The sequence below is a fragment of the Watersipora subatra genome, chromosome 1, assembly GCF_963576615.1.
Source record: "Watersipora subatra chromosome 1, tzWatSuba1.1, whole genome shotgun sequence".
NCBI lineage: Eukaryota > Metazoa > Bryozoa > Gymnolaemata > Cheilostomatida > Watersiporidae > Watersipora > Watersipora subatra.
Window position 1 is genome coordinate 72843094 of NC_088708.1, and position 27847 is coordinate 72870940.

At 35.5% G+C, this 27847-nt stretch overlaps 2 protein-coding genes across 4 annotated transcripts in view; one reads left to right on the forward strand and one right to left on the reverse strand.

Annotated features, from left to right (window-relative positions):
• The window catches only part of LOC137386065 (cAMP-regulated phosphoprotein 19-like), a 249677-nt gene extending 242059 nt beyond the window's left edge, over positions 1-7618 (reverse strand). The window contains exon 1 of the mRNA XM_068072736.1: positions 7615-7618. The gene's annotated coding sequence lies outside the window, so the exon portion shown is untranslated. The remainder of the gene's footprint in view (positions 1-7614) is intronic.
• On the forward strand, positions 40-27719 carry LOC137386064 (DNA damage-regulated autophagy modulator protein 1-like). Of its 3 annotated transcripts, none has more exons than XM_068072733.1 (7): positions 40-113; positions 5808-5962; positions 7710-7777; positions 8246-8385; positions 16621-16798; positions 23688-23779; positions 27012-27719. In XM_068072733.1, exons 2-7 carry the CDS (start codon positions 5841-5843, stop codon positions 27207-27209), a joined length of 798 nt encoding a protein of 265 aa, XP_067928834.1. In that variant the 5' UTR covers positions 40-113; positions 5808-5840; the 3' UTR covers positions 27210-27719. The 3 variants fall into 3 exon arrangements, with proteins under 3 accessions (XP_067928834.1, XP_067928835.1, XP_067928833.1); XM_068072734.1 differs by lacking the exon at positions 40-113 and adding an exon at positions 115-139; XM_068072732.1 differs by lacking the exon at positions 40-113 and adding an exon at positions 5242-5370.
• The last annotated feature ends 128 nt before the right edge of the window (positions 27720-27847 follow it).

Here is a 27847-nt window from a genome sequence, read left to right on the forward strand (position 1 = left end):
GAATAGAATTTGGGCTATAGCAACAGTATCACATGATATAACTTTTCTAATGCCGTCTGGCAGGTGACCTACTGTCCAGTCAAACGATCCGTTGTGGGTACTTTTGGCAGGAGGTATTAATCATAATTGCTACAAACTTGTGAGATTTTAATTTGCTGTAATAGTGTTATAACTATTTGTTTTAAGTAACACTCATTAGCTGACGCCATTGATAGCATCCTTAGTCTGTTCGATTATGCTCTAGCTGTTCCTGCGTAGATTCATTCAAAGTTATGTAATCAAAAAGTTTGCCGGACCTATAGTCTGGTATGCACATAACATTGTAGGTATGTGTGGAGAGTAGTCAGCTTTGCTTCTTACTTAGGAAATATTTACAAGTATTTTAACGTTTATTTTGTTATCGATACATTATTTAATTGGTTTTGTTTTTTACTGATATTACTACGGTAATTATTATGAATAATTATGAAATCGTTGGCCAGCAAAACGAATTATTTTGTGTATTATTTACTCATAGTGTTAAAAAAAGCTATATAATGCACTACAAATGTTTTGTCGTAGTTTTGTAGTGCAACTCTTAAATATTTAAGTTTGTTTGTAGATATATCAAATTGTTCGTTCGAGGTCAAAAATAGTATAGAGAGAATATTTGGTTTTGCTGCCACCGTATACAACCCTCTGTAACAATAAGGTGTTTTAGGGGCTCGGGGTGAATTGGAAGATCATAGGTAGTATATATTATCATATTAAATTAATCATCGTCTACTATTTTTATCAGTGTTCTAAATCTGGCATACTTCGGGTAACTAGCCTAAGCATGATTTGCGTTTACAAAGAACTTTCCTTGTTCTAGTATAAAAATGTTAAAACGTTACTAAGGAACACATCAGAGTTTAACGCAATAGCCATTGTATGTGTACACAAAGTTTTTGTTTTCATAGTTAGTTAATTCCTAGGGCTATTCTTTATTAAGCGAGCTTCAGTATAGCTACTACAAATGTTTGCATCGATACAGATGCTGTTTTGTATACATGCAGGCTGGCTGAGTTATGATCGGTGGCTAAGTTATGGTCGGTGAAGCCTTTCTTTCTTAAGTTTTTGGCTTTTGAAAATTGTTTTGAAAATTGTATATTACATTGATTTATGGCTATATTATATGGATATTCTTTAACCACTAAAACTTTCATTTTTGAGTTTAAAAAGTGAATAATTTTAATCTTCTGTAGAGGTTATAGGGAAACGGGCTATTTAACACATTAACATATTACACATTACATTAATTTATTGATTTATTTATAATTATTGAACAGGTTGCATAAAATTTGCGGCGATGAGAGCTGAGGTTTCTTAGGTTGGCGATGATAAAACTATCAAACCATCTACGAGCTATTCTTGAACAGCAAATGAATCAGAATAATAGTTTTAGAAAATGGTAAAATAGTTAACATAATTGCAGTGAAGTTTGTAAAGTTTGTTGTTTTTATTTTCTATGTTTCAAATTATGAAGTCTAATGAGTGTTGGCCTTTTACAGTTTAATAACTGCACCTAAAACTCAGTGGTCCTTTTAATCTTTTTAAATGGCTGCTTAGTAACCACCATTGATAGCGATAGTTAGAAATAAACGTAAAAGTTAGGTTCAGAAGTTGTTACCATTTTTAGAATGAAACAAAAGCTTATAATCAAACAGTTGCATAAAAAAGCCAGGACACCACCTCTTATCCTCGATTATCCTCAAATTCCGAACATTCATTTTCAAGTAGTTCTTCCAAATTTTTAGAAGCAGCAACTTTTCACAAAATGGAGACTTGTCATACCTTGACAGTTTTGACTATAGCTCAGAAAATTTTACCCATTTTGTGAAAATAATTTCAGGGTAGATGGCTTTATGTTTACCAGAAATAATTTGGTAAATTTGGAGATGAGCAAGAGTTCAGGACGATGACAATCGTGAATTATTGTCGCTGTAGCCATGGAGCCGACTATCTGCTTGATTAATTAAAAAGCGTTATACTAATTCTTACTGTCTCATTTTCCTTTTTGTATATCTTTGTCTGTAATAGTCTAATATTTGTCACAAAAGCTTACTAAAAATACAGTTGAGCTGGGTTTTGTCGAACTTAACTTTTTTATGTACAAATTGCCAAGGTATTTCTCTATTACGCACTACTGTCTACCAATACAATCAATATATCACAATTGTGATAGCTTAAAAGTAACTCAAGGTAAGTGCCACGTAAATTTTGGTTCTTAAGCTACTTGTTTAAATAGTACAAAAACTGCATGTAGACTGAACTTTTGAACTCGACTAAATGCATGAAAACAGCTCACTTTTTTTATTTGTGGCCAAGGACATCCATATGAAGTATAATCTCGACAGCTGTAAAAATGCTTTATCAGCAATGCAAGCATTCAAAATGCTTATTTGAAAGACGTGTCTGTACGGGGAGACTAAGGAAGACAACTATTCATATTTTAATTTATATTTATTTTCAACTCTTAGATATTTTACTTACAAAACATACAGCATTCTGAATCAGCGAAAGACAATGTTCCGATGGTATGTCAGTGTAGTAATGTTAACTTGAGTTCAAACCTCTTCATTGACATGCAGCCTTTCAAATGGACATACACAGCGTTAGTTCCTTTTTGTAGCTCGAACGCGACGTGACTATCTAGTTGAACCATTTCTGTAGATGCATAAGATAGTAATATATATTTTAGTAGAATTCAGAATAAGAATATCGAGACAGGTACGTCTTTGTCCTATTGATGTTAAAACTATCATCCGAGGCTTATGATGACTGAGATATTACTGTGTTTTTTGTGTTTCACAAATTTGATTAGATTAAAACAAGCTATTTCTACACCTTTCGCATTGTGCATAAAAATCTGACTCTGACATACTTAGCCTTGCCCACTCTACTAATAGAGGACTTATGAGAAGTTCAATGTACCCTATATATTACCTCTCTTACTACTCAGTTTATGGTGTAAAATAATATAAGAAATGCTTAAACAAATCATTTTTAGTCTGCAGTTTAAAAATATTTACATTGTTTTTAAATAGCTTTGAAATGTGACTAACTTCCTCTTCTAGCACCCTTCCCGAATGGATTGTGGTTGAAGACCGAGGCCAGCTGTATTTGGGTTCATTTGTGCACTGATGTCGCAGCTTACTACTGTCCTGATTATTGCCCTTTTTGTTTGTCTGTCTGAATGTGTGCAGTTGGAGGCTTCCGAACTGAATCATAACACCGCGCCTCTTGGGATATACAAAATAGCATGTCTGGTTTCCATTTGGTTTACTTGACATTTCACTGCATTGATTTAAACAACCATATCTTTTTCTTATAACAAAACAACTATTTTAACAAAGTACTTCCTACAGATATAGAAAGTTATTTTCTAATCACAGTGGTTCACAGTTGTGCTAAAATAGTAGCCCTCAGGCCTGTAAATCAATTCAATAAATGCTACGGCTTCCTCACTTGTAGTATCCAACTTTGTCAATCAATCTACGCATAGCGTTATCCTTGTTTCTGTTGAAATATTATTTGCTGTGAGCTATTTTAGGGTAGTGACAGCAACATTCTTCCGCAGGCTTATACATGCCCCTGATCTGTTAAGTAGAAGTGCACACAGTAGGAATAGCCAGTAGTGGTCATTGCATCATGAGCTTTCTAAACTATGTTAACAGGAATTATGGACAGACCCAAATATTTTTATAAGTTGTTAACATGAAAAATTTGTTGACATTTATTATCCATAAGTACATTTTAGTTCCGTTTTTTGGTGCTTTCTTATCTGCTGTCACCAACATGCTTTGAGTCATAACTGATATCACAAGCTTTCCTAATCACGAGTACAAGCATAATTTTCCTTTTGCGTAATAGTAAACAACTGATTCAGAGTATATTCAATCCTGTGACTTCATAATAATCTAATAAATTATACAATTATGTGCATTTTGTGGTCTAAAATAGTGTACATCACTTTAGCAATAATTCAGTGTATATACTGGTAATTGATTTAGCAAAACTTGGATGGGCAATCTAGAGTTGCTCAAAAGGAAGTATATATATTTAGTCATATACACATAGTCATATACATATAGTCATATACATATAGTCATATACATATAGTCATATACATATAGTCATATACATATAGTCATATACATATAGTCATATACATATAGTCATATACATATAGTCATATACATATAGTCATATACATATAGTCATATACATATAGTCATATACATATAGTCATATACATATAGTCATATACATTTAGTCATATACATTTAGTCATAAGCATATAGTCATATACATTTAGTCATAGACATATAGTTGTATACATATACATGTAGTCATAAACAGAAAATCATATACAGGTAGTTACATACAACTTTTTATAAAACCAAGTCAACAACAATAACATGTAATTTGCTTTAATAATCTTACATGTGAATTGCATTAATAAAACTTGTTGTTTGCTGATTGCATGATACGAAATTCTTTTTCTGCTGGTCCCTGAAACTGAGCACATCCTTGCATATGTTTCTATAGGGTGGTAGAACCAAAAGTGGAACTGTTTTCTCCCTTCAACACTTGTTATTCTTCTGTGATTATCCTGTTAGTCACCCAACCCTTGCCATCAGTAATTGTCACCATTTCATTACCTTAACAGACAGGATATAGTAGATGCAATATCACTGTGAATAGCCATAACTCTTTGCGAGAATTTGCTTTTACACGCCGTACCAAATCACGTGCTATAGAAAAACAATGAGTTTTCTAAAATATTTTATAACAATTCGTCTCAGTCAATCTGGTCATCAGACATGGAAATGAATCATGATGAGTTACAGTCTGTCACTTATGTCATGCATTTACATCGAGTCTGAACAGCCTTTAAAGAATCGTAATGAACTAGTTCTTAATTATATTCATAGCTAAATCATGATCCAGTGGTCATTGAGCCAAATGAGAAAAAGGATTTCTCGATTATTGCCTTTGGAGTCGCTTTCCTAGCCATTTATATAGTTAGCAGCTACTAAAGGCAATCATGAGCTGGGGTAAGAGTACAGAGATTTATCATTCCCACCTGTGCTCAGGTGTACGGCTCAAGTGAACAGTAAACATTTGGCAGAGATAAGGATTAGAGCATCACGTGTTGGGCTCATCATGTGACACTATCTGCTCTGTCATATTCTACTCGCTCACTCTTGGTTGCTATACCCCAGTGACTGGTTATGTTTTCTCTACTGCAAGAAATTTGGTTGTTATTGAGTGGTAAACAATCAGCGAATATTTATGAAATTGAACGAGACTGTTGTGCCAAATTGGAGCGGGCAGTTTAAAATGGTAGGCATGTTGCTTGGCAATGCATACTTTACATAGTTGCAAAATTATGCACACTTCTTTGTCACATGTTTCTTTATCACTGGTTTCCTTGACTATTCAGATCAGTATTTTTTGATGTGTTTGTGTTAGAATTCAACTTCGGTTTTACTTATGCATAGATGAGACCAATCTGTTACCAACCAATGACATTCTAATTTATCAGAGCTCAATATGTTAAGTACAGTTTATGTCTAAAATGGTTAATAGGAAACTATTTAGCCGATTTTCTAATTCTGTTGTACTGTCGTTGGTTACCATGGCAACATGTTTCGACTCTTCAACTTTCTTTGACATTTCTTAATAAGGCATTACGCCTAGTCAACCTTATTTATTGAGTTTCTTGGCACACTCGCTCGATGTGTACTTTTTACATGTTGTTATGGCTATTTTCTTTGTAGGAAGACGACGACTCCAACGAAACATATCACAAGATGAGTTCCTATTTGTCATGGCTGCCAATTCTGTTGTTCTTGACGACAGCGGTTGCCTTCACCATCTCATATATTATAGCTGTTGCTGACAAAGATGTTAATCCCTTCTGGCCTTACATCAGGTACTTGACAGCAATTCACTTTAGGTAGCTTAGAGAGAAGCTCACCAGGTCTTTCCTTAACAAATACTCGCAACAAATATCACATTAAAGTTATTTGGTATCAAAAGATTCACCATGTCTTACTCTGCTGGGTTGTAGGCACAAAATATGTGGAAATGTGACTACAAGCTCTTAAAAGCTAAAAAACGAACAGTTAATCGCAGCCATAGATTGAAATCCCTTTCTTAAATGGCCAAGTGGGACGTAGTTGAACAAAACGGCTTCTGTTTACACTTTCATGCAACCTCAATCGTCAAAATATTTTCACAAATATGCTTCATGCATTCAGTAAAACCATGTCTATTTTCCTTACGCGTCTATTTCATCATCATTGTTATGCTGTCACTTTGAGCGCTGATATCTCAAAACCTACCATAAAGATTTGTGTAATTTTTTAACCTTAGCTCGAAGGAATGCATATCATCCTCTGAAAAACATGACGAGCCTGTTGGTCACCTGTGATTGTCAAAAAATGCTGCAGAAATTGTTCGCTCCATTTGGCAGGAAGTATGGGTCACATAATCAGATTACGACTAGATGATTAGACCAGGCTGAAACGAAACTGTAAAGTAGCTAGCATCTATATTTGATACGGGATTTTCGGTAGAACCCGAAGTGTTTGTCATAAACTAGTGCTGCGAAACGGTTTATATTGAGCCTTTTATTGGCCTTTAATATCATGTGATAACATCACGTGTCAAAACAATAACCACAATCTTTGAGTACATCATCGAAATAAAGAGATTCCAAACTCCGGCGTTTTCGTGACGGCTGCCCTAACTGTTTGTTTTTGAGCTTTTAAGAGCTTGTAATCCCATTTTCACATATTTTGCACCTACAACACAACAGAGTAAGACATGGTGAACCTTTTGATACCAAATAACTGTAATGTGAATTTTGTTGCAAGTAAACCTTCAAGGTGTGGTGTGAACATTTTTATTCGTCAACAAACAAATAAAGTTGGCGTCTAATAGAGTCTTTGATTTTCCATAAAGTCTCACGAATCTCACATAAAAAATGCTAAAACTATGGTAACACTGATTAGTGAAAATTTAGTTTTTTCAAGCCTTGTTGAGGTGTTGTAAAAGCCTTGTTGAGGTGTTGTAAAAGCCTTGTTGAGGTGTTGTAAAAGCCTTGTTGAGGTGTTGTAAAAGCCTTGTTGAGGTGTTGTAAAAGCCTTGTTGAGGTGTTGTAAAAGCCTTGTTGAGGTGTTGTAAAAGCCTTGTTGAGGTGTTGTAAAAGCCTTGTTGAGGTGTTGTAAAAGCCTTGTTGAGGTGTTGTAAAAGCCTTGTTGAGGTGTTGTAAAAGCCTTGTTGAGGTGTTGTAAAAGCCTTGTTGAGGTGTTGTAAAAGCCTTGTTGAGGTGTTGTAAAAGCCTTGTTGAGGTGTTGTAAAAGCCTTGTTGAGGTGTTGTAAAAGCCTTGTTGAGGTGTTGTAAAAGCCTTGTTGAGGTGTTGTAAAAGCCTTGTTGAGGTGTTGTAAAAGCCTTGTTGAGGTGTTGTAAAAGCCTTGTTGAGGTGTTGTAAAAGAACTTTTCCAGTAATCTAACAACAAATGATAGCCACTCATCTCTGGAGTAAAAGGGTGGTGTTGGGGCTTACTATGTCAGTTCTTCAGTCTCCTGTAGCTTCTTCAACACCTTTAGTGACTTGGGTATTGCGTAGTAGTTACTGTTGCTTAATAGTAACCCATTATTTTGTAATTTTCAGTGACACGGGGACAAAGCCACCAGAGAGCTGTATATTTGGGCAGTTACTTAACATTAGTGCAGTTTTAGGTGAGTCTCTCGTCTAACTCATTCAACAAGTTTCCTTGAGACAATTTATGCATGTATGGAAATTACTTGTCAGCGGTCAGTCAATAGACAAAATTTCTATACTGAGGCCCTTCAAAGATTTGTGCTCATTGAAGTACTATCATAATGCTTTGTGTACAGAGTAGTGAGCTCTTAGCAATCGGAGGGAAAAAAGGAGACTTCATGTATGCTGGTGATTTTGACTTTATGTCACAGTATAAGCTGAGCTCCTCCACGCATTCTTAACGCTAAACTGATCATATGCTGTACGTTGACTCTGTTTCTGTATTAAAATTCCAATCAATGGCTTTTATATTGTGGAATCAGGCAATTGTTTATATGTATATGGGATATGTTATATATATATCATATTCTCTACTCTGACAGCACTTGTGTGTATGTATATGAGATATCTTATATACCTATATACTGTATCTTCTACTCTGGCAGCACTTGCGTGTATGTATGTGAGATTCAAGCTCGTACAAGCTTTCAACAACCATGATAAAACTCTCAAGGTATTCAATGTCGTGTCTCTTCTCATTGGAGTCGCGGCTTCCATCGGAGTGAGTCTAGTCGCTAACTTTCAGGTGCGTTATGGGTACTAATCTTATTCTTGTTAGAGTAGTTACATGACTCCTCTGGTCAATGCTCTGTTGCATTCGCACAGAGAAAGTAAGTCTGGTACCTTTGTAACAGGAAGGTTAACAAATGAGTCAGTAACATCATGCGTCTCTCATGTGTCTGATTGTTTCGTACACAAATCTTTTACTAGTAGACTATGTAATACGTTGTATTTTTTATTTAGAGAAAAATTAGTTCTAAATAGTCAAACTTTGTTCTCATGTTTTAGCGCCGTTAAAAATGACAGGTTTTGCATCTGTTGTTTTTATAACATTTAAGTTTTATAAAAGACAACAAAATTGAGCTGATATTAAACTCCGTAGACTTTCAAGTTAACACGATGATAGTATAGCATTGCTTGTTCTAGTAGACAACTCTGGCAATAGACTCAATTCCTTACAAATGGTAGTATAGCATTGCTTGTTTTAATAGACAACTCTGGCAATAGACTCAATTCCTTACAAATGATAGTATAGCATTGCTTGTTCTAATAGACAACTCTGGCAATAGACTCAATTCCTTACAAATGATAGTATAGCATTGCTTGTTTTAATAGACATCTCTGGCAATAGACTCAATTCCTTACAAATGATAGTATAGCATTGCTTGATTTAATAGACAACTCTGGCAATAGACTCAATTCCTTACAAATGATAGTATAGCATTGCTTGTTTTAATAGACATCTCTGGCAATAGACTCAATTCCTTACAAATGATAGTATAGCATTGCTTGATTTAATAGACAACTCTGGCAATAGACTCAATTCCTTACAAATGATAGTATAGCATTGCTTGTTTTAATAGACATCTCTGGCAATAGACTCAATTCCTTACAAATGATAGTACAGCATTGCTTGTTTTAATAGACAACTCTGGCAATAGACTCAATTCCTTACAAATGATAGTATAGCATTGCTTGTTCTAATAGACAACTCTGGCAATAGACTCAATTCCTTACAAATGATAGTATAGCATTGCTTGATTTAATAGACAACTCTGGCAATAGACTCAATTCCTTACAAATGATAGTATAGCATTGCTTGTTTTAATAGACAACTCTGGCAATAGACTCAATTCCTTACAAATGATAGTATAGCATTGCTTGTTTTAATAGACATCTCTGGCAATAGACTCAATTCCTTACAAATGATAGTACAGCATTGCTTGTTTTAATAGACAACTCTGGCAATAGACTCAATTCCTTACAAATGGTAGTATAGCATTGCTTGTTTTAATAGACAACTCTGGCAATAGACTCAATTCCTTACAAATGATAGTATAGCATTGCTTGTTTTAATAGACAACTCTGGCAATAGACTCAATTCCTTACAAATGATAGTATAGCATTGCTTGTTCTAATAGACATCTCTGGCAATAGACTCAATTCCATTCAAATGATAGTATAGCATTGCTTGTTTTAATAGACAATTCTGGCAATAGACTCAGTTCCTTTCAAATGATAGTATAGCATTGCTTGTTTTAATAGACAATTCTGGCAATAGACTCAATTCCATTCAAATGATAGTATAGCATTGCTTGTTTTAATAGACAATTCTGGCAATAGACTCAGTTCCTTTCAAATGATAGTATAGCATTGCTTGTTTTAATAGACAATTCTGGCAATAGACTCAGTTCCTTTCAAATGATAGTATAGCATTGCTTGTTCTAATAGACAACTCTGGCAATAGACTCAATTCCTTACAAATGATAGTTCAGCATTGCTTGTTCTAATAGACAACTCTGGCAATAGACTCAATTCCTTACAAATGATAGTACAGCATTGCTTGTTTTAATAGACAACTCTGACAATAGACTCAATTCCTTACAATTGATAGTATAGCATTGCTTGTTTTAATAGACATCTCTGGCAATAGACTCAATTCCTTACAAATGATAGTACAGCATTGCTTGTTTTAATAGACAACTCTGGCAATAGACTCAATTCCTTACAAATGATAGTATAGCATTGCTTGTTTTAATAGACAACTCTGGCAATAGACTCAATTCCTTACAAATGATAGTATAGCATTGCTTGTTTTAATAGACAACTCTGGCAATAGACTCAATTCCATTCAAATGATAGTATAGCATTGCTTGTTCTAATAGACAACTCTGGCAATAGACTTAATTCCTTACAAATGATAGTATAGCATTGCTTGTTTTAATAGACATCTCTGGCAATAGACTCAATTCCTTACAAATGATAGTACAGCATTGCTTGTTTTAATAGACAACTCTGACAATAGACTCAATTCCTTACAATTGATAGTATAGCATTGCTTGTTTTAATAGACATCTCTGGCAATAGACTCAATTCCTTACAAATGATAGTACAGCATTGCTTGTTTTAATAGACAACTCTGGCAATAGACTCAATTCCTTACAAATGATAGTATAGCATTGCTTGTTTTAATAGACAACTCTGGCAATAGACTCAATTCCTTACAAATGATAGTATAGCATTGCTTGTTTTAATAGACAACTCTGGCAATAGACTCAATTCCATTCAAATGATAGTATAGCATTGCTTGTTCTAATAGACAACTCTGGCAATAGACTCAATTCCTTACAAATGATAGTATAGCATTGCTTGTTTTAATAGACAATTCTGGCAATAGACTCAGTTCCTTTCAAATGATAGTATAGCATTGCTTGTTTTAATAGACAATTCTGGCAATAGACTCAGTTCCTTTCAAATGATAGTATGGCATTGCTTGTTCTAATAGACAACTCTGGCAATAGACTCAATTCCTTACAAATGATAGTATAGCATTGCTTGTTTTAATAGACAACTCTGACAATAGACTCAATTCCTTACAATTGATAGTATAGCATTGCTTGTTTTAATAGACATCTCTGGCAATAGACTCAATTCCTTACAAATGATAGTACAGCATTGCTTGTTTTAATAGACAACTCTGGCAATAGACTCAATTCCTTACAAATGATAGTATAGCATTGCTTGTTTTAATAGACAACTCTGGCAATAGACTCAATTCCTTACAAATGATAGTTCAGCATTGCTTGTTCTAATAGACAACTCTGGCAATAGACTCAATTCCTTACAAATGATAGTATAGCATTGCTTGTTCTAATAGACAATTCTGGCAATAGACTCAGTTCCTTTCAAATGATAGTATAGCATTGCTTGTTTTAATAGACAATTCTGGCAATAGACTCAGTTCCTTTCAAATGATAGTATAGCATTGCTTGTTCTAATAGACAACTCTGGCAATAGACTCAATTCCTTACAAATGATAGTACAGCATTGCTTGTTTTAATAGACAACTCTGACAATAGACTCAATTCCTTACAATTGATAGTATAGCATTACTTGTTTTAATAGACATCTCTGGCAATAGACTCAATTCCTTACAAATGATAGTACAGCATTGCTTGTTTTAATAGACAACTCTGGCAATAGACTCAATTCCTTACAAATGATAGTATAGCATTGCTTGTTCTAATAGACAACTCTGGCAATAGACTCAATTCCTTACAAATGATAGTTCAGCATTGCTTGTTTTAATAGACAACTCTGGCAATAGACTCAATTCCTTACAAATGATAGTATAGCATTGCTTGTTTTAATAGACAACTCTGGCAATAGACTCAATTCCTTACAAATGATAGTATAGCATTGCTTGTTTTAATAGACAACTCTGGCAATAGACTCAATTTCATTCAAATGATAGTATAGCATTGCTTGTTTTAATAGACAATTCTGGCAATAGACTCAGTTCCTTTCAAATGATAGTATAGCATTGCTTGTTTTAATAGACAACTCTGGCATTAGACTCAATTCCTTACAAATGATAGTATAGCATTGCTTGTTTTAATAGACAACTCTGGCAATAGACTCAATTCCTTACAAATGATAGTACAGTCATACTTCGACTTACGAGCTTAATGCGTTCTGAGACTGAGCTCGTATGTTAATTTACTCGCATGTTGGTGCAATTAATTTATATATAGAACCATTAAATATATATTGATTGGTTTCCATACTCTAAAAAATGCAAATAAAACACTCAAAACAAGATATTGCAACAGAAAGAACATGTTGGTTATTGCCCTAATTTACCAACTGCTTTCAAAAAGCAACAATTAAAAAATAATGCAAAGAAATGTGATTAATTAAAATGTAAAATCCAATACATACAATAGCAGCTAACGCTAGCATTTGCCAGAGAGGGAGATATAAGTTATCCTTCATTACAACAGTTGACTTTGATAAATTTGGATTTTATCAATGTTTTAAAAGACAAACGTAGAAGCAAACCTAAAAGCAAACTTTCATTTTTAACTTAACGTAATTAAAATTTCTTCGGCGTTCGTAGTTTGAAGTTTCTCGCTGGTTAGCTAATTTTTTCTTTGTTTCGCTTTCACGACTAGCCGGCCGTTTTAAGATAATCTGTTTTGCGATTAGGACGAACGCAGGTGTCATCACAAAAGGTTAATGCACGACCACTAGCCAACTTGTCCGAATATCTATTTTTTATAGTTTTGATAGATAGCACCGGCCTTTTCATATAGCATCGTTTCAGTTACGCTGTCACCGGCCAATTGTTTATCCAATGCCTGAGCAGTCTCTCCATCAGCGGTCGTGAAGATCGCTGCACCGTTTAGAAACTATGGCCAGTCCTTTTGCGAACTATATGCCCTGAATATAATCCTTCGGTTTGATAATTGTGGATGTACAGTATTTCTGTCAGATTGCTGAGCTAGCTCAATCACGCATACACATTTTGCATACTTTTCAATAATTTTCCGTTTAATATCAACTGTTATCATTCACTTTTTCCAAAGAAAAACTTGACTTTCGGTCAGCGCAGAGTACTTTTAATTCACATATTTCTGCACTGAAAATCGCACACAAAACACAGTACAAAAGTATAACCTGAGCAGTTGAAAAATACAGCGTGATGCTGTTCTCATGAAACACCTCCGGTATACTTGGCAACTGACTCACGTGCTCATATCTCAAACATGGCTCGTACGTTAGTGCTAAAATTTGCTTAGAAGCTGGCTCGTATCTCAAGTTTCTCGTACGTTGGAGCACTCGTAAGTTGAAGTATTACTGTATAGCATTGCTTGTTTTAATAGACAACTCTGGCAATAGACTCAATTCCTTACAAATGATAGTATAGCATTGCTTGTTTTGATAGACAACTCTGACAATAGACTCAATTCCTTACAAATGATAGTATAGCATTGCTTGTTCTAATAGACAACTCTGGCAATAGACTCAATTCCTTACAAATGATAGTATAGCATTGCTTGTTTTAATAGACAACTCTGGCAATAGACTCAATTCCTTACAAATGATAGTATAGCATTGCTTGTTTTAATAGACAACTCTGGCAATAGACTCAATTCCTTACAAATGTGTATCAAGAGAACTAGTTGCCATGACAATGTACCCATAATTATAGTACAGTGCACTTCCGGGATACGATTATCCTGCTATACAATTTGTTTACCTTACGAATTGGAACATGATTATTTTTCCACCTTGCCATACGAATCTTATTTCACCATACGAATTCAACAACATTTTCGCCGGAATTCAAATTTGGCAGCCGGTGTGCTTATTACGTTTGTTAAAATAACAAAGATGCCGATATTCTGCTCGCTGAAAACTTTCTCAAAACGCCTGAAAGAGATACGATGACCGATTTCTCTCGGTTCAACATTCCTCGCGTAAAAAGTGGTACGTAAAAGTTCCTTTCAAAACTCTTTGCAAAGTTTTAGTTACGATCCTATTGAACATAGGATCAGAGATTAGACAACTTCTCTTAATCTGCTGCTAGCAAAAATTGACTTCATTGCGAAAAAAAAAACCGCTTTGTTTGAGGCTTTTTGCCGAATCAAGTTGAAGAGAGTTTAAATGAGGCCGGCTAAAATTATAATGAAAACGAAGCCAGAAACCGATAAAACTTCAGTGATAAAAAGTTTAAAATTCGGTAAAATAGTTAAAAATATATACTTAAACTTAGCTCTAAGTGTGTGTTTAGTAAGCTAAACTTATTTAAGGTGGATTCAAAGTTTATGTTATACGCTGTCTAGAGTATAAAATGCTTTGGTCCATCAATTACTTGACTACATGTTTGTCACCAATTTGAGTGACTCCTTTATGCAAGCATGCCAACCAATTATGAAATGTTTCATTGGAAAATTACGCCTGATTCTAATTAAGTCGTTTGTCCTGCACATGTCAAGTCCTGTACATGTCAAGTCTTGTACACATCAAGTCCTGTACATATCAAGTCCTGTACATGTCAAGTCCTGTACATGTCAAGTCCTGTGCGTGTCAAGTCCTGTGCATGTCAAGTCCTGTGCATGTCAAGTCCTGTACATGTCAAGTCCTGTACATGTCAAGTCCTGTACATGTCAAGTCTTGTACATTTCAAGTCCTGTACATTTCAAGTCCTGTACATGTCAAGTAACTCAAAAGAGATCAAGCAGTTTCATAGAAAAGTTGTGAAAAACATTGCCTCAGCTTTGTGTCGAGTTGCAATCTTCACAGTATCATCATAAAATGGTTTCATTTCATTGATGTTACTAAGGAACAAACATACATAAGTTGTCTTCTCTTACATCACATCTTGTGAATTTATGTTGATACGTCTATTCACATTTAGTACAGGTCGTTGGTGTTTGCATGATATTTTGGGTTTGCGCAAATTTTGAATATATTTTTTATTGGAAAATGGGAAAGTGTATTAAACAGCGCGTTCTTTTACGGCTTCTTGCTTTTTTTGCCGAAAGTATCGTATGTGAATTTAAAATCAAATGGCATAGTCTCATTCGTCAATTCTTCTGTCAGTCCTCATTCTGGTCACCTATAATAGGATTGTCTACATTAACCTTTCATATTGAACGGTCGATATATGTCGTTATTCTCGAGATGCTGACTGGAGCAAGAAACAGTCGATCATTCGAGCATTAGTTATCACAAGATGCTATTGCTAATATGGTTAAATTTACTGTTACTCTGTAATAGTAGCGATTAATAATAATAAATGGCTGAACTGTTATTATAACAGGAATAACTTTTATTTTTCCTTAGTATTTCCTTATTCTTCCGAATCATTGAACTAAAACGGAACCTTGGTTAGAAAACTAAGTCTATAATTTATATCTTATCTCATCAAATCACCTAATAAAAAAATTATTTCAACTAGCAGTCATCCTTTGCGCAGGCTTTTTATGCGCTTTGTGTTTGGCTAACATTCAGCGCCCGGTTGCATCACTCTTTCCTTTTGCATTGACACTTTAGGACTGCTTACACCAATTAAAATCTGCTCAAGTTTTTTTTGTATGGAAACGTTTCGTATGAAACAGAAGTTTTTTTAGCCATTTTGAATTAAACTTTCAGGAATTCTTTGCTGTGTTTTAGCCATAGTGTGGAAGCAATCAATGTAACTTGAGTCCATGTAAGGACAGAACACCAAACTGTAATCGACGGTCGGTGACATTTTTATCTGCACTAGTGTCGGCATATAACACCGACAGGGCCATAGCTAGCATTGTACAGTTTTGGAAACTAATTATCAGAAAATTGTTAGCAGTGCTCACTTTGTTCAATAGAAGAAATAATCATTTCAGCTAGATTTTAAACAGGTCGAAAAATTACCATGCTATGTCTCTAACCATATCTAAACCTCTAACCTCTAGCTAACGAACGTTTTAATTTTAGTTGTTTGAAAGTTTTTGAGATCTCAAAAGTTTTGGCTGAATCAGGGAGAGTAGCTCTAATATTGTGTGAGTTCGACAAGCTCTGAAAGACTAAATAATTTCCTATAATTATTTTTGTAAAGTGTGTCCACTATATATATTGCGCAAGTTGAAATTATCTTGTCATGTTTTAAAGTAGACAACTCCCCTCTTCCTAGCATTTGTCCTCGTTATACTAAAGTAATTTCAATAGGATTGGAGATGTAAAATTATTTGTTTATACAAGTTTATTTTATTGGTTGGCAGTACTAGAGACTACCTAGCCTTAGAGACAAACTTTAAACTTGATGAGATTCCATGTTGCTCTGCGCTATCCGTGATCTAGCAATTGATGTGTTCACTACTAAACATATGGTCAGTCTACCAATTAGATTGATCTTTGAAAAATCTGCTGGCATCAAGGTTGTTTGGACTGTCTTATATTGGATACTGTAATCAGTCTGTGCTAATGTGACTTACAGGAGTCAAATGTTATCCAAGTCCATCTGACAGGAGCTCTCATGGCATTTGGTCTCGGTACCATTTACTGCTTTTTTCACTCGGTTATCACACGGAGAATGTATCCCATGTACAATGGTTTGGCCATTTGGGCCTGGAGACTCGCGATATCCATCATATGTCTCATCGCCCTCATATTGAGTAAGTATAACACTAGCCGTTGGCTCTCTCTGGGATGTCTTATAGTGATATAAGTAGGTTGGGAGTTGTCTCGCCCCATAACTCCATTTAGATGATCATAACTTTGTGGTATTACTGAATTGATAATTATACTAGAAATTCCACTGTCATACAGCCCACGACCAAAGTGATATTGGAAAAAAAGGGTACTGATGGTTGAGAAATGCAATATTAGCAGTCAAATGGCACTGCAGTGCAATAGGATAACTGCAATGGTAGCTGTAATGTACTGGGTGTGGGTGTTATTATATACAATAAACAGCAATAATGAAAGGAAAATATTATATGTTTATATCTCTCCCCCTGCAATAGGAGAAATGCAATATTGGCCAATATTAGAAGTAAAATGCACTGATATTATGAGAATAACCAACATTATTAATATAGTAATAATATAAAACCAATGCACAATTTTGTTTACATTTCAAAACGTCATAGCTAACAATATCAAGAAGTTGTAGCATTTATATAGATTTTTAGAAAATCTATTTAAAAAAGTGTTTGGTCATGACAAACAGCAATAATAAAATGAAAAGATTATATGTTTATATCTCTCCCCCTGCAATAGGAGAAATGCAATAATAGAAGTGAAATCCACTGATATTATTAGAATAACCAATATTATTAATACAGTAATAATAGAAAACCAATGCACAATTTTGTTTACATTTCAAAACGTCATAGCTAACAATATCAAGAAGTATCAAGAAGAATATCCAAACATATAATTAAATATTGTAATAATCTCATTAGAATCGTTAAAAAAATATCATCGTCATTTCCTTTACTTTCACTGCTTTGGACATCATTTAGAATACCAAAGTACTCAAAAGTTTCCAAAATGTCAATTACTTTGAAATCAGCAAAAAAGAAACGATTTCTGTACCTCTACGTTAATTACAGAAACCGTCGCCAATTCGACAATGCTATAGACTGGTGAAATGTGCACATTATTTTTTCGTGAAATGCGCATGACTTAATTGTTCTATTCTCAGTCGCTCGGCGTTTCGTTTGCCGGTCTTAATGCTGATAAAAGTAAGGCTTGGCCAGTTTTAATAACGATTTTCGGCTAAATTAATCTGTCTATTTATGTATAATCCGATCAGATGGGTTAGTTTTAAGATTTTGCGGTAACCTTTTAAAGACTTGGTAACATGTTTAAATAGGGTTGTATGTGTTTTGTATCGCTATTATACTTTAACGAATCTACAAAAAAATGGTTAAATTTGTTGATGAGATTTCGAAACAAGGGTTTCGACGTTGTTGATGAATAATTTTCGTAAGTTGTGTGCACATGCATTTATCATAAAAACTCTCAAACATTCGCTCCACTCGTTTGTTCGTAGGATTATATGATGTTATTTTTCTGTCATTACCCGATTACCCATTCATTTGTTTGACCCTTCTCTGATTAGTCAGAGGATAACGTCAAAGCTTTTTATGCTTAGTAAGGGCATTGTTAGCACTAATCTGGGACAATCTGAATGGAATTGTCTGCTTATGTTTCACTTGATCGCCCTCGCGGGCTGTCGGATTACATAAGCAAATGCCTATTTACCAGAGCATGTCAGTAGGAATAGGTGTGAGAGAGACTCTTCTTAGTCTCTCTATGAATAAACTATGAGCATGACTGACGCATTCCATTCTAACAATCTCTTGCACCAAAACTTTCAGCGCTCTGCCTTCGCGGTTTGAATCATAGAAAGTGATCGGCATGTGCTAGAGCTAGATGAATCTAAGATAAACTGTATCACACTGTAACTGCAATACAGCAACACAGTATTAAAGAGCTCCTCAATACATATCTCAGTTGGCAATACGATCATTCGCAGAAATGCATATATCGTAATTTAGTTATATATAAATATATATATTTTACATATTTTAACGTTGTATTGCTTTGGGTGTTTGCCTTGGAGTATGGAAGGTTGATGAACAGCCCCGCTCTCTCAACTCCCACATTCCGGGGCAGTTATAACAGTACAGTTCACTACAGGGTCTCCATAAAGACACACTTACCATAAGCACACATGAAGACACAATTACCATAGCCCCACATGAAGACACAATTACCCTAGAGCAGGGGTTGGTAACTTGCGGCTCCGGAGCTGCATGCGGCTTTTTCATCCCTTCGCTGCGACTCTCTCTGACTGGATTTTTTCATTTTTTCACCATATGCCAAGTAATTAATAAAAATATAGAAGTTTTTTCACTAGATTTTGTAATATATTTCAAAAAAATGTAATTATGGTGATAAATCAAACATTGTTGTTTGTTATGCGTCATTATTTGTTCTACTGTTATTAGTACCTTATCGCATGATCGTCAAGTGGCTTTATCTTTAAAATAAAAGTACAGAAAAATGTACTACCGGATTCCCTCGGAGGGCCAGATCGCTACGAGCTACCTTTTGATATTATGTCAACAACACTACTGACAAACAACAACATTAATGCAGGTAGTACACCTTATAACAATTTATGCGCCAATAAAACCGCCAACATTATTTTATCGTTTTTTGCAAAAGTGTAATTTTGTTTTCTCAGCAGTTAAATCATTATACATGTTACCCCTTTTTGTTTTATGGTGTGAAAATGGTATAAAAGCATTAAAAGCTAAACAAAAAAGTTACATGTAGTATTTTTTTATTTAAAATATCAAAGGGGGTTTGTGGCTCCCTCTGAGTTTTTCTTGCGGAAAAAGGGGCCCAAATGGATTTCTGAGTGGAAAAGGTTGCCGACCCCTGCCTTAGAGCACACATAAAAACACACTTGTAGGTGTGATGAGGTGACACTGTATTGGCTGAATAACTACTTCTTAAAAAGCTCGTTCATATCTGGTGATTAACACTGGGGAAGTTCAAGAGCAGATGTTGCTATGTTTTCCCGGATTTTGCACCTCCCCCTAGGTACAGGACGCTTTCTGTCGATTCTTACCACTGTATTATATTACGAGTGCGTTTCCTAGCAACACTTTGAATAATGGAATATGTATGAAAGATTACTTACCCACAATCCGACACCAATATCACTAATATGGCTCCATGACTACTCCATAAACTATTATTATAAATGATGAAGCAGTTTGGTCTAATAAGACAGGATACTTGCAATAAGTTGTCAAAAGTTGACAGGTGGCAGGCAGTTTTTAATAACCAGTAGCTTTCAATCTCTCTAACAATCTTTACCCCAACAGTTCTGATCTCAGGGTTTTAAGATCGTGATCGGCATCATATTCAATAATTGTAAAACTAGTGAGCTCTAATAAAAGTACACTAATGCCCCAAACCCTAATTACGTACATCGAATCACAGGCTATGGCGAAACCGCTTGCGGCACCTAAATTATTTTTTACAAAAATAATCATGACACAGACAACTTCGTTTTACTAAGGAATATTTTTCTCGCCAACCAATTTATAATCAACACGCCTATGGATGAGCAGTAGTGCGTGTCAAGGACAAACTCTATTTACTGTCGATATAGTGACGTAGCCGGCTATTACCTCAGCTAATTACAAAACCTACTTTTATGTGTAACAGCATAGTACTGCCAAGGTTTTCTCTATCCAAGGTTTTTAAACAATTTATTTAAGATAACCTAATCGATTCCATGAAACAAACTTTAAAGCTAGTATAACTATGATTGTCATAAAATCTCATTTCTGTGTAGACATCGCTAAGGAATTTAAGTTTTATGTCGCTGTCTTTCAATATGAGCAATTATATCATTGCGCGATATTATATCATTAATTCACTTGTAATATTACAGTTTAAGCTTATAATAGCATTGTGTTGCGTTCAGTTCATTCAACAGCCTGCTATCTAGTTTACAAATATTTCAGGTAATTACATATAGAATTAAAATAGGCACATTATGGAAAATTATGTGAAAGAAAAACTTAAAGACATAGGCTATATATTTCGTTTTATCCTTGATGTTTCTTCACATATTATCTTTAATTATCATACCAATCTCTCCACTAATCCTTGTTACAGGCTTTCCTTTCTTTGCATCACTTCTTCACAAAAACTGCTAGACACTTTCGTAGATTTTTATAGAATTAATCCAAACATTCTTGTTCATTCTTTTTTATAGTTTTGCTTTAAGGAGAGCATCGTATTAATTCCTTGTTCACAGTTACTATTATTCACACTAGTTTTTTGGTCTATTATTTAAAATTAAAAATGCGAAACACGGATCGTCATTTAATATTGTTAAAACTTCATCGACCCGAATTGTGTGAAGGAGAGCGTACATGTGTATACATGTTTACATGTATACATGTACACATTTATACATGTACACATGTGCTGATTTAAAAAAACATCAGAAATCTATAGATATCTACAGAGATATATAGTGAAAAATATTTATGAAATTCTATCTGGTAAGGCATTGTTTGTCTATTTGGCTATTATATATTTTTAGCTACAATAATATTTCTTGTACGTAATAGTCGCAGCAAGTACTGGGAATCTGCATTCAGAAACAGTTTAGATATAACTATAAGTCATTTTAACTAAGCTGGACGCTCAGAAAAAGGTAAATGGGAATTAGTAAGATATTGTAGGGAATATGTATATAGTCAAGGAAACTAGCAAAGGGGGATTCCCTGAGCTTAACTTCATATAAAAATAAAATATTTCCTTCTCAGCTTTACGAAAATTATCAGCAGAGCTCCTTTTGTGCCATAAATTTTAAAAAATCGTCGTGTCGCAAGGCGCTAGTAAATTTGATGGTAGTCAATTGAGTGACATTGAGCTATTGCAAGGATTGAGTGTCGCGAATTAATATGCTTTCACCTTGTTACTATTATAATAGCGTAGGACATTATATAGCTTTGTCTTATATGTGTCAGACAGAAATGCAATCCTTCAATTGTTACAAACAAACAATGGCATATTCTCATTGGTGAAACCAATTTTCAAACTAAAACAGTTAGTAGGACTGTTTTGTACATGAAGCCGCCTACTGCATCGTTAACCCATTTTATAACATGCACGTGGCTGCCGGTTTCCAAGAGCATTTTATGTGATAAGATCATGTAGTTCCAGCTCTAGACAGTTGCTTACTTCATTATAAATCTCTTTGTTGTAGGTAAGGCGACAAAACAGGCTGCTCATACAACACCTGTTTGTATCACAATACAAATGTAATGCTTATATTGGGCTGTTCCAATTCTTTTGAAAATCACTCTCCCTACTGTTGTTCTATTGATAACAAAATTTCTATTTTGAAAGGCTCTTTTCAGTGTGTCCGCATTTTCACACGCCAGACTGCCTCACTAGATGACAAAGAGAAAAGGGAGAGCATGACATTCTATTAAAAAAAACATTTTATTGTTTCTATTGTTCTGGCAGTGAGCCAAAAGTCGCTGGTTGAAATTGTTTATTAGGCTTAGTCTTATTAGCATACGTTCTCTTAACTGGTGATACGAGGTAAAATGCTGGCAAGTGCTGGCAGGTGCCCGATGGGATGGCCACAGTCGTCAGATATGCCAGGTTAATAGTAACCATTGGTAGTAACAGCTCCTGCAAGTGCTAGTAACCTCTCTCATCAGTAATGCCCAACAAGGGCAACTAGTAACCTACAGTATATCATTACATATGGTAAACACTGTAGACGCTGTTATGGAAGGAATTGTTACAGTTTGATGTTTTCTGTTTAGACTAGCGCTGATGAGCTGTCATCTGACAATGTGCCTCCTTTGTCCATGGCTGTCTTGTTTATATGCTAATGAAGAAGACTAGAACTTTAACAAAGCTTGATTTTCACACATCTCCTGACCCTCGGCATATCAAATGAAAAAATGTATTTAAGCAAAACTTAAACACAACTCTTAGTGTGAAGATGTGTGTATAACCTCAGTTGATTAACTGCAAGCGCTACACTCTGGGACTTTTGAAATTCACGAAAATCGATATGGATAGTCAAGGTTACACATTTTGGTTAACCCCAATTATTATCACAAACAATGCAATATGTAAGTTGTAAGCAAATGGAATCAGTAGAACAGTTGAATTTATTACCTTTTAAGAAAAAGAGCTTATGCATATGATCAATGATAACGGCTTTAGTAAGATATATCATTTGGACCCTACTGTGAGCCATACAGGGAATAGATGTTTCAGATTCAGGGCGGTGAGGAGCTAACAGCAGATATGCTCTAGATAATGTATTAACAGATGGTTGAAACACAACATAGTGAGGGCTTGTTTGGGGGAGGGAGATAATCACAACATAGTGAGGGCTTGTTTGGGAGAAGGAGATAATCACAACATAGTGATGACTTTTTTGGGAGAGGGAGATAATCCATATGTATTTTGATTGCATGAATAAAAGTCCTGAGACAGTTCAGCTGGCAAAATTCAGTTCATTCCGACCATGTGGTGAAAAAGTCAACTTGTGAATTTCAATATTTTGGTTTATTGTCTACTCTTGTAGTTGCAAAGCCAGGCATGGTTTATCCTTGACATTTTCTCAGCTCTGCAGGTGTTTAGTAAACACGTTGTATATTGAAATTTATACATGAAATATAGAAATATTGTTGTGTATCGAAAAACTTGTATGTTAAGTTGATCGTAAGCGAAATAACAGGTATTCCCAGCTTCCTCATGTTCAAAGCTATACATGTATTACAACCTATTGTGAAGAGTGTGTCACCATCAAGATCACACAAATAGCAAATTAAGGTTCTTTAAATTTGAGTTAGTTCTGACCTACACGCAGGCTATCAAAGATATAATCCGCAGTTATACCTATATAGCTTTAGTACAACCTGATAATACAAGGTAGGACATGTACTTCTTCCTGTCAATCACTTTAAATTGTGCTTCTTTGTATTCCAGCTGGAGTCTTTAGTGGAATTGCTGGTTATGAAATAGGCGCCTCTTCTATGGATGTTGCTTTCAATAGCCGAGAATGGAACTCAACCATGCCGGTATGTTATCAAGTATAGTTTGCTGCTGGTATGTTATCAAGTATAGTTAACTGTCGGTATGTTATCAAGTATAGTTTGCTGCTGGTATGTTATCAAGTATAGTTTACTGCTGGTATGTTATCAAGTATAGTTTGCTGTTGGTATGTTATCAAGTATAGTTTGCTGTTGGTATGTTATCAAGTATAGTTTGCTGTTGGTATGTTATCAAGTATAGTTTGCTGTTGGTATGTTATCAAGTATAGTTTGCTGTTGGTATGTTATCAAGTATAGTTTGCTGCTGGTATGTTATCAAGTATAGTTTACTGCTGGTATGTTATCAAGTATAGTTTACTGCTGGTATGTTATCAAGTATAGTTTGCTGCTGGTATGTTATCAAGTATAGTTTACTGCTGGTATGTTATCAAGTATAGTTTACTGCTGGTATGTTATCAAGTATAGTTTGCTGCTGGTATGTTATCAAGTATAGTTTGCTGCTGGTATGTTATCAAGTATAGTTTACTGCTGGTATGTTATCAAGTATAGTTTACTGCTGGTATGTTATCAAGTATAGTTTGCTGCCTAGAAACCTCTTGTGCGTCATTGTTTAAATATTAGGAGAAAACTGTGTATGTGCCAAGCTAATTTCTCTAGCATGAGCGTGGGTAAGCGCATAGCTGGTCCCAAACCTTATGGAGAGATGTGCCTGGGAAAGCGCAAGTCTTCCGCTCTCCGAACTCATCAATGATAAAGCGGGTTTTCTCCAAATTGAGCTCCCTTACGCGTGCTCACTTAGCTCTCTGCGTATCCATCAGCGCTCATCTTTTTACGCTGCCAGAGGAATTTCCACTCATCATGTTACATTGAAAGTGCCAGCAAATATTTAGCAGCTGTTTTAGGTAGGAAAGGCTAGTTTCTGACCCATTAAGAGATTCATTTCATCTTATGCCAAAATAGGCATTTGCTAAGCATGATTTCTCATGCTTGTTTCCTAGGAAGGTTGGCTACTAGCCAAGGGAAGACACCTAGGGATAAAATAATCAGTCCTTGTTTGGCTAGTAGCGTAATTACTAGTAGTTATATAGCTACTATCACTATTTAGTACTACTATCACTATACCTAGTACTACTATCACTATAGCTAATATTACAATCACTATAGCTAGTACTACTATCACTATAGCTATTACTATCACTATAGCTAGGACTACTGTCACTATAGCTAGTACTACTATCACTATAGCTAGAACTACTATCACTATAGCTAGTACTACTATTACTATAGCTAGTACTACTATCACTATAGCTAGTACTACTATCACTATAGCTAGGACTACTGTCACTATAGCTAATATTACTATCACTATAGCTAGGACTACTGTCACTAGCTAGTACTACTATCACTATAATTTGTACTACTATACCTAGTACTACTTGTAGTACTATTACTTTAGTCGGCACTGTCTAATTCTAGAGTAAACATCGAAAGTATATTATCCATAGGTGATAACAGGTCTTACTGCTTGACTCATCATTTGGCAGACAGTTTAACCTGTTAGAATAATTTTAAGTGCCATAGAGGCTAGTAGAGGGCGACCCTTCCATACACGGTAATCCCCTTTTTAAGACCTAACAGAAGTCTTAATAGCACTTGCAGGCTACATAGAAATCCATCAAAATTGTTTTACAAGAAGTCCTTCAAAATGTGTTAAATCTTTAGCAAACCATGCGAGTTGCATGAAGCTATGTTTATTATATCTTAATGTAAGGAATTGTCGGTTCACCTGCTGCGGCTTGATTTCTATCACAATAACGTAGTAGCATTTGTTCTTTCGACTTCCTGAAATCTAAATCTTTCATATGTGATTACGAACACAAACTGGTGTACAGTTGTCAACAAATCTCCCTTACGCACTAAAGAACAACAGCGCTCACACACCGCGGGATGTTAGTGGGCCTCCCTTCTTGGAATGCTCCGGATGGATGTCACGCTGAAGCCTGGTTTCCATATAGGCTGCAGGCACCGTTGATAGGCTCACAGTACTATTGAAAATAAGATGGGAACCCACACACATAGTGCCACCGACAGCTGCCGGCAATCAGTGGAAGAGTTAGCGCTGTTCAACTTCTGCGAGAAACCACAGGCCAAATTTATTGTACAGGTGAACGTCAACCCTGATATGGAAAACCATGACCAACAACTTCGGTCTTCTGCGCTGCCATTTACAAAATGACCTTGACACTCCACACCCTTCTAATTTGGGTTGTCGGTGACACGGTTTTATGTAAACAGAAGCTAACAAGCTCCACGTTGCAGTGTTCTGATGCGCGACTCCGCCGCCTGAATCTCGCAGGTGATCCTAGCTATGTGTGAACGGCGCTTAAGATTGTTTCAGCAACATTTTCTTTCCTAGGGTCTGCGTTCTGTAAATCACTAATATGGTACCTACATGGTCAGCAACAGTAGGCCTAAATGTTGGCATAGCATTGGTACATGACGCCACCTAGTTGTTCAGTATAGAGGTCTATGACAGTCAAATAGGGAGTACTCTCTGTGTTTGCAGGGATACAGTAGTCATATAGTCAGTACACTCTATGTTTGCAGGGATACAGTAGTCATATAGTCAGTACACTCTATGTTTGCAGGGATACAGTAGTCATATAGTCAGTACACTCTATGTTTGCAGGGTTACAGCAGTCATATTGTCAGTACACTCTGTTTGCAGGGATACAGTAGTCATATAGTGAATACACTCTATGTTTGCAGGGGTACAGCAGTTATATAGTCAGTACACTTTACGTTTGCAGGGGTACAGTAGTTATATAGTGAGTACACTCTATGTTTGCAGGGATACAGTAGTCATATAGTCAGTACACTTTATGTTTGCAGGGGTACAGTAGACATATAGTCCGTACACTCTATGTTTGCAGGGGTACAGTAGTTATATAGTGAGTAAACTCTGTTTGCAGGGATACAGTAGTCATATAGTCAGTACACTCTACGTTTGCAGGGGTACAGTAGTTATATAGTCAGTACACTCTATGTTGGCAGGGATACAGTGGACATATAGTGAATACACTCTATGTTTGCAGGGGTACAGCAGTTATATAGTCAGTACACTCTATGTTTGCAGGGATACAGTAGTCATATAGTCAGTACACTCTATGTTTGCAGGGGTACAGTAGTCATATAGTCTGTACACTCTATGTTTGCAGGAGTACAGTAGTTATATAGTGAGTACACTCTATGTTTGCAGGGATACAGTAGTCATCTAGTCAGTACGATCAGTGAGTGGATCATCGGCATAGCATTCCTCAGTTTTTTCCTCACCTATTTCAAAGACTTTAAAAAGATTGCCATCCGAGTCCTCCCGGAGCTCCTCGTCTCTCACCTTGATGAGACCCCAATCGTCTTTAACTCAGGTCCTACTGAAAGGACTGGTTTGCTAGCATGATAGAGTCAATCGACTGGAGATATCAATAAGTTCGTCCCGGCCGATGTCTGGGTGTAGCTGATCGAACAATAAGACGTACAAAGGCATTTATTATGATCCTTAGCAGAATGGCTGCCATTTTGTACTCTTCCTCGCTTCCTTTATTTATTTTCTCAAGTTTAATGAGATGCAACTTTGTCAGATATATTATTACTTTATTTCACTTTGTAATTCTGCATGTACCTTCGAGCTATCCTGTCGAGAAATGATAGAGCGATGTTTAGATGGAGTCATTAACTTTATGTAGATGCTTTTAGCCTGAGAACCAGCAGTATTGATATTATTAGGCTGGTTAGTTTTACTCTCCTTTATTTTATACAAGGCGGAGGAGGAGGCATTTGTTATAATGTTCCATATTATGTACATAAGGTTTCAGTATGTTAAGTAAAAGTACTTTATATTTTATATTTTAGTATCGACAATAAAGTTATGTTGTCTATAAGCTAGCAGTAATAAATTAACATTCTAGTTTCCTAGCCTTTTTTGGAGCCATATCATGACTAGCTATTAGAATTAGACAAATACAACCTAGTAACTACTAGCAAATTTTCACTCAGAAGGATTAACTCAGTAATTTCAAAAACATGCACAAGTAAGCC

What these genes read in the sequence shown, in the direction of transcription:
- LOC137386064 (XM_068072732.1), top strand. Translation starts at nt 5,320, where the DNA reads ATGAAATTGAACGAGACTGTTGTGCCAAATTGGAGCGGGCAGTTTAAA. An exon ending in TAACATTAGTGCAGTTTTAG is followed by an intron (nt 7,778 to 8,245) that starts GTGAGTCTCTCG and finishes CTACTCTGGCAG; the next exon opens with CACTTGCGTGTATGTATGTG. An exon ending in AATGGAACTCAACCATGCCG is followed by an intron (nt 23,780 to 27,011) that starts GTATGTTATCAA and finishes CTATGTTTGCAG; the next exon opens with GGATACAGTAGTCATCTAGT.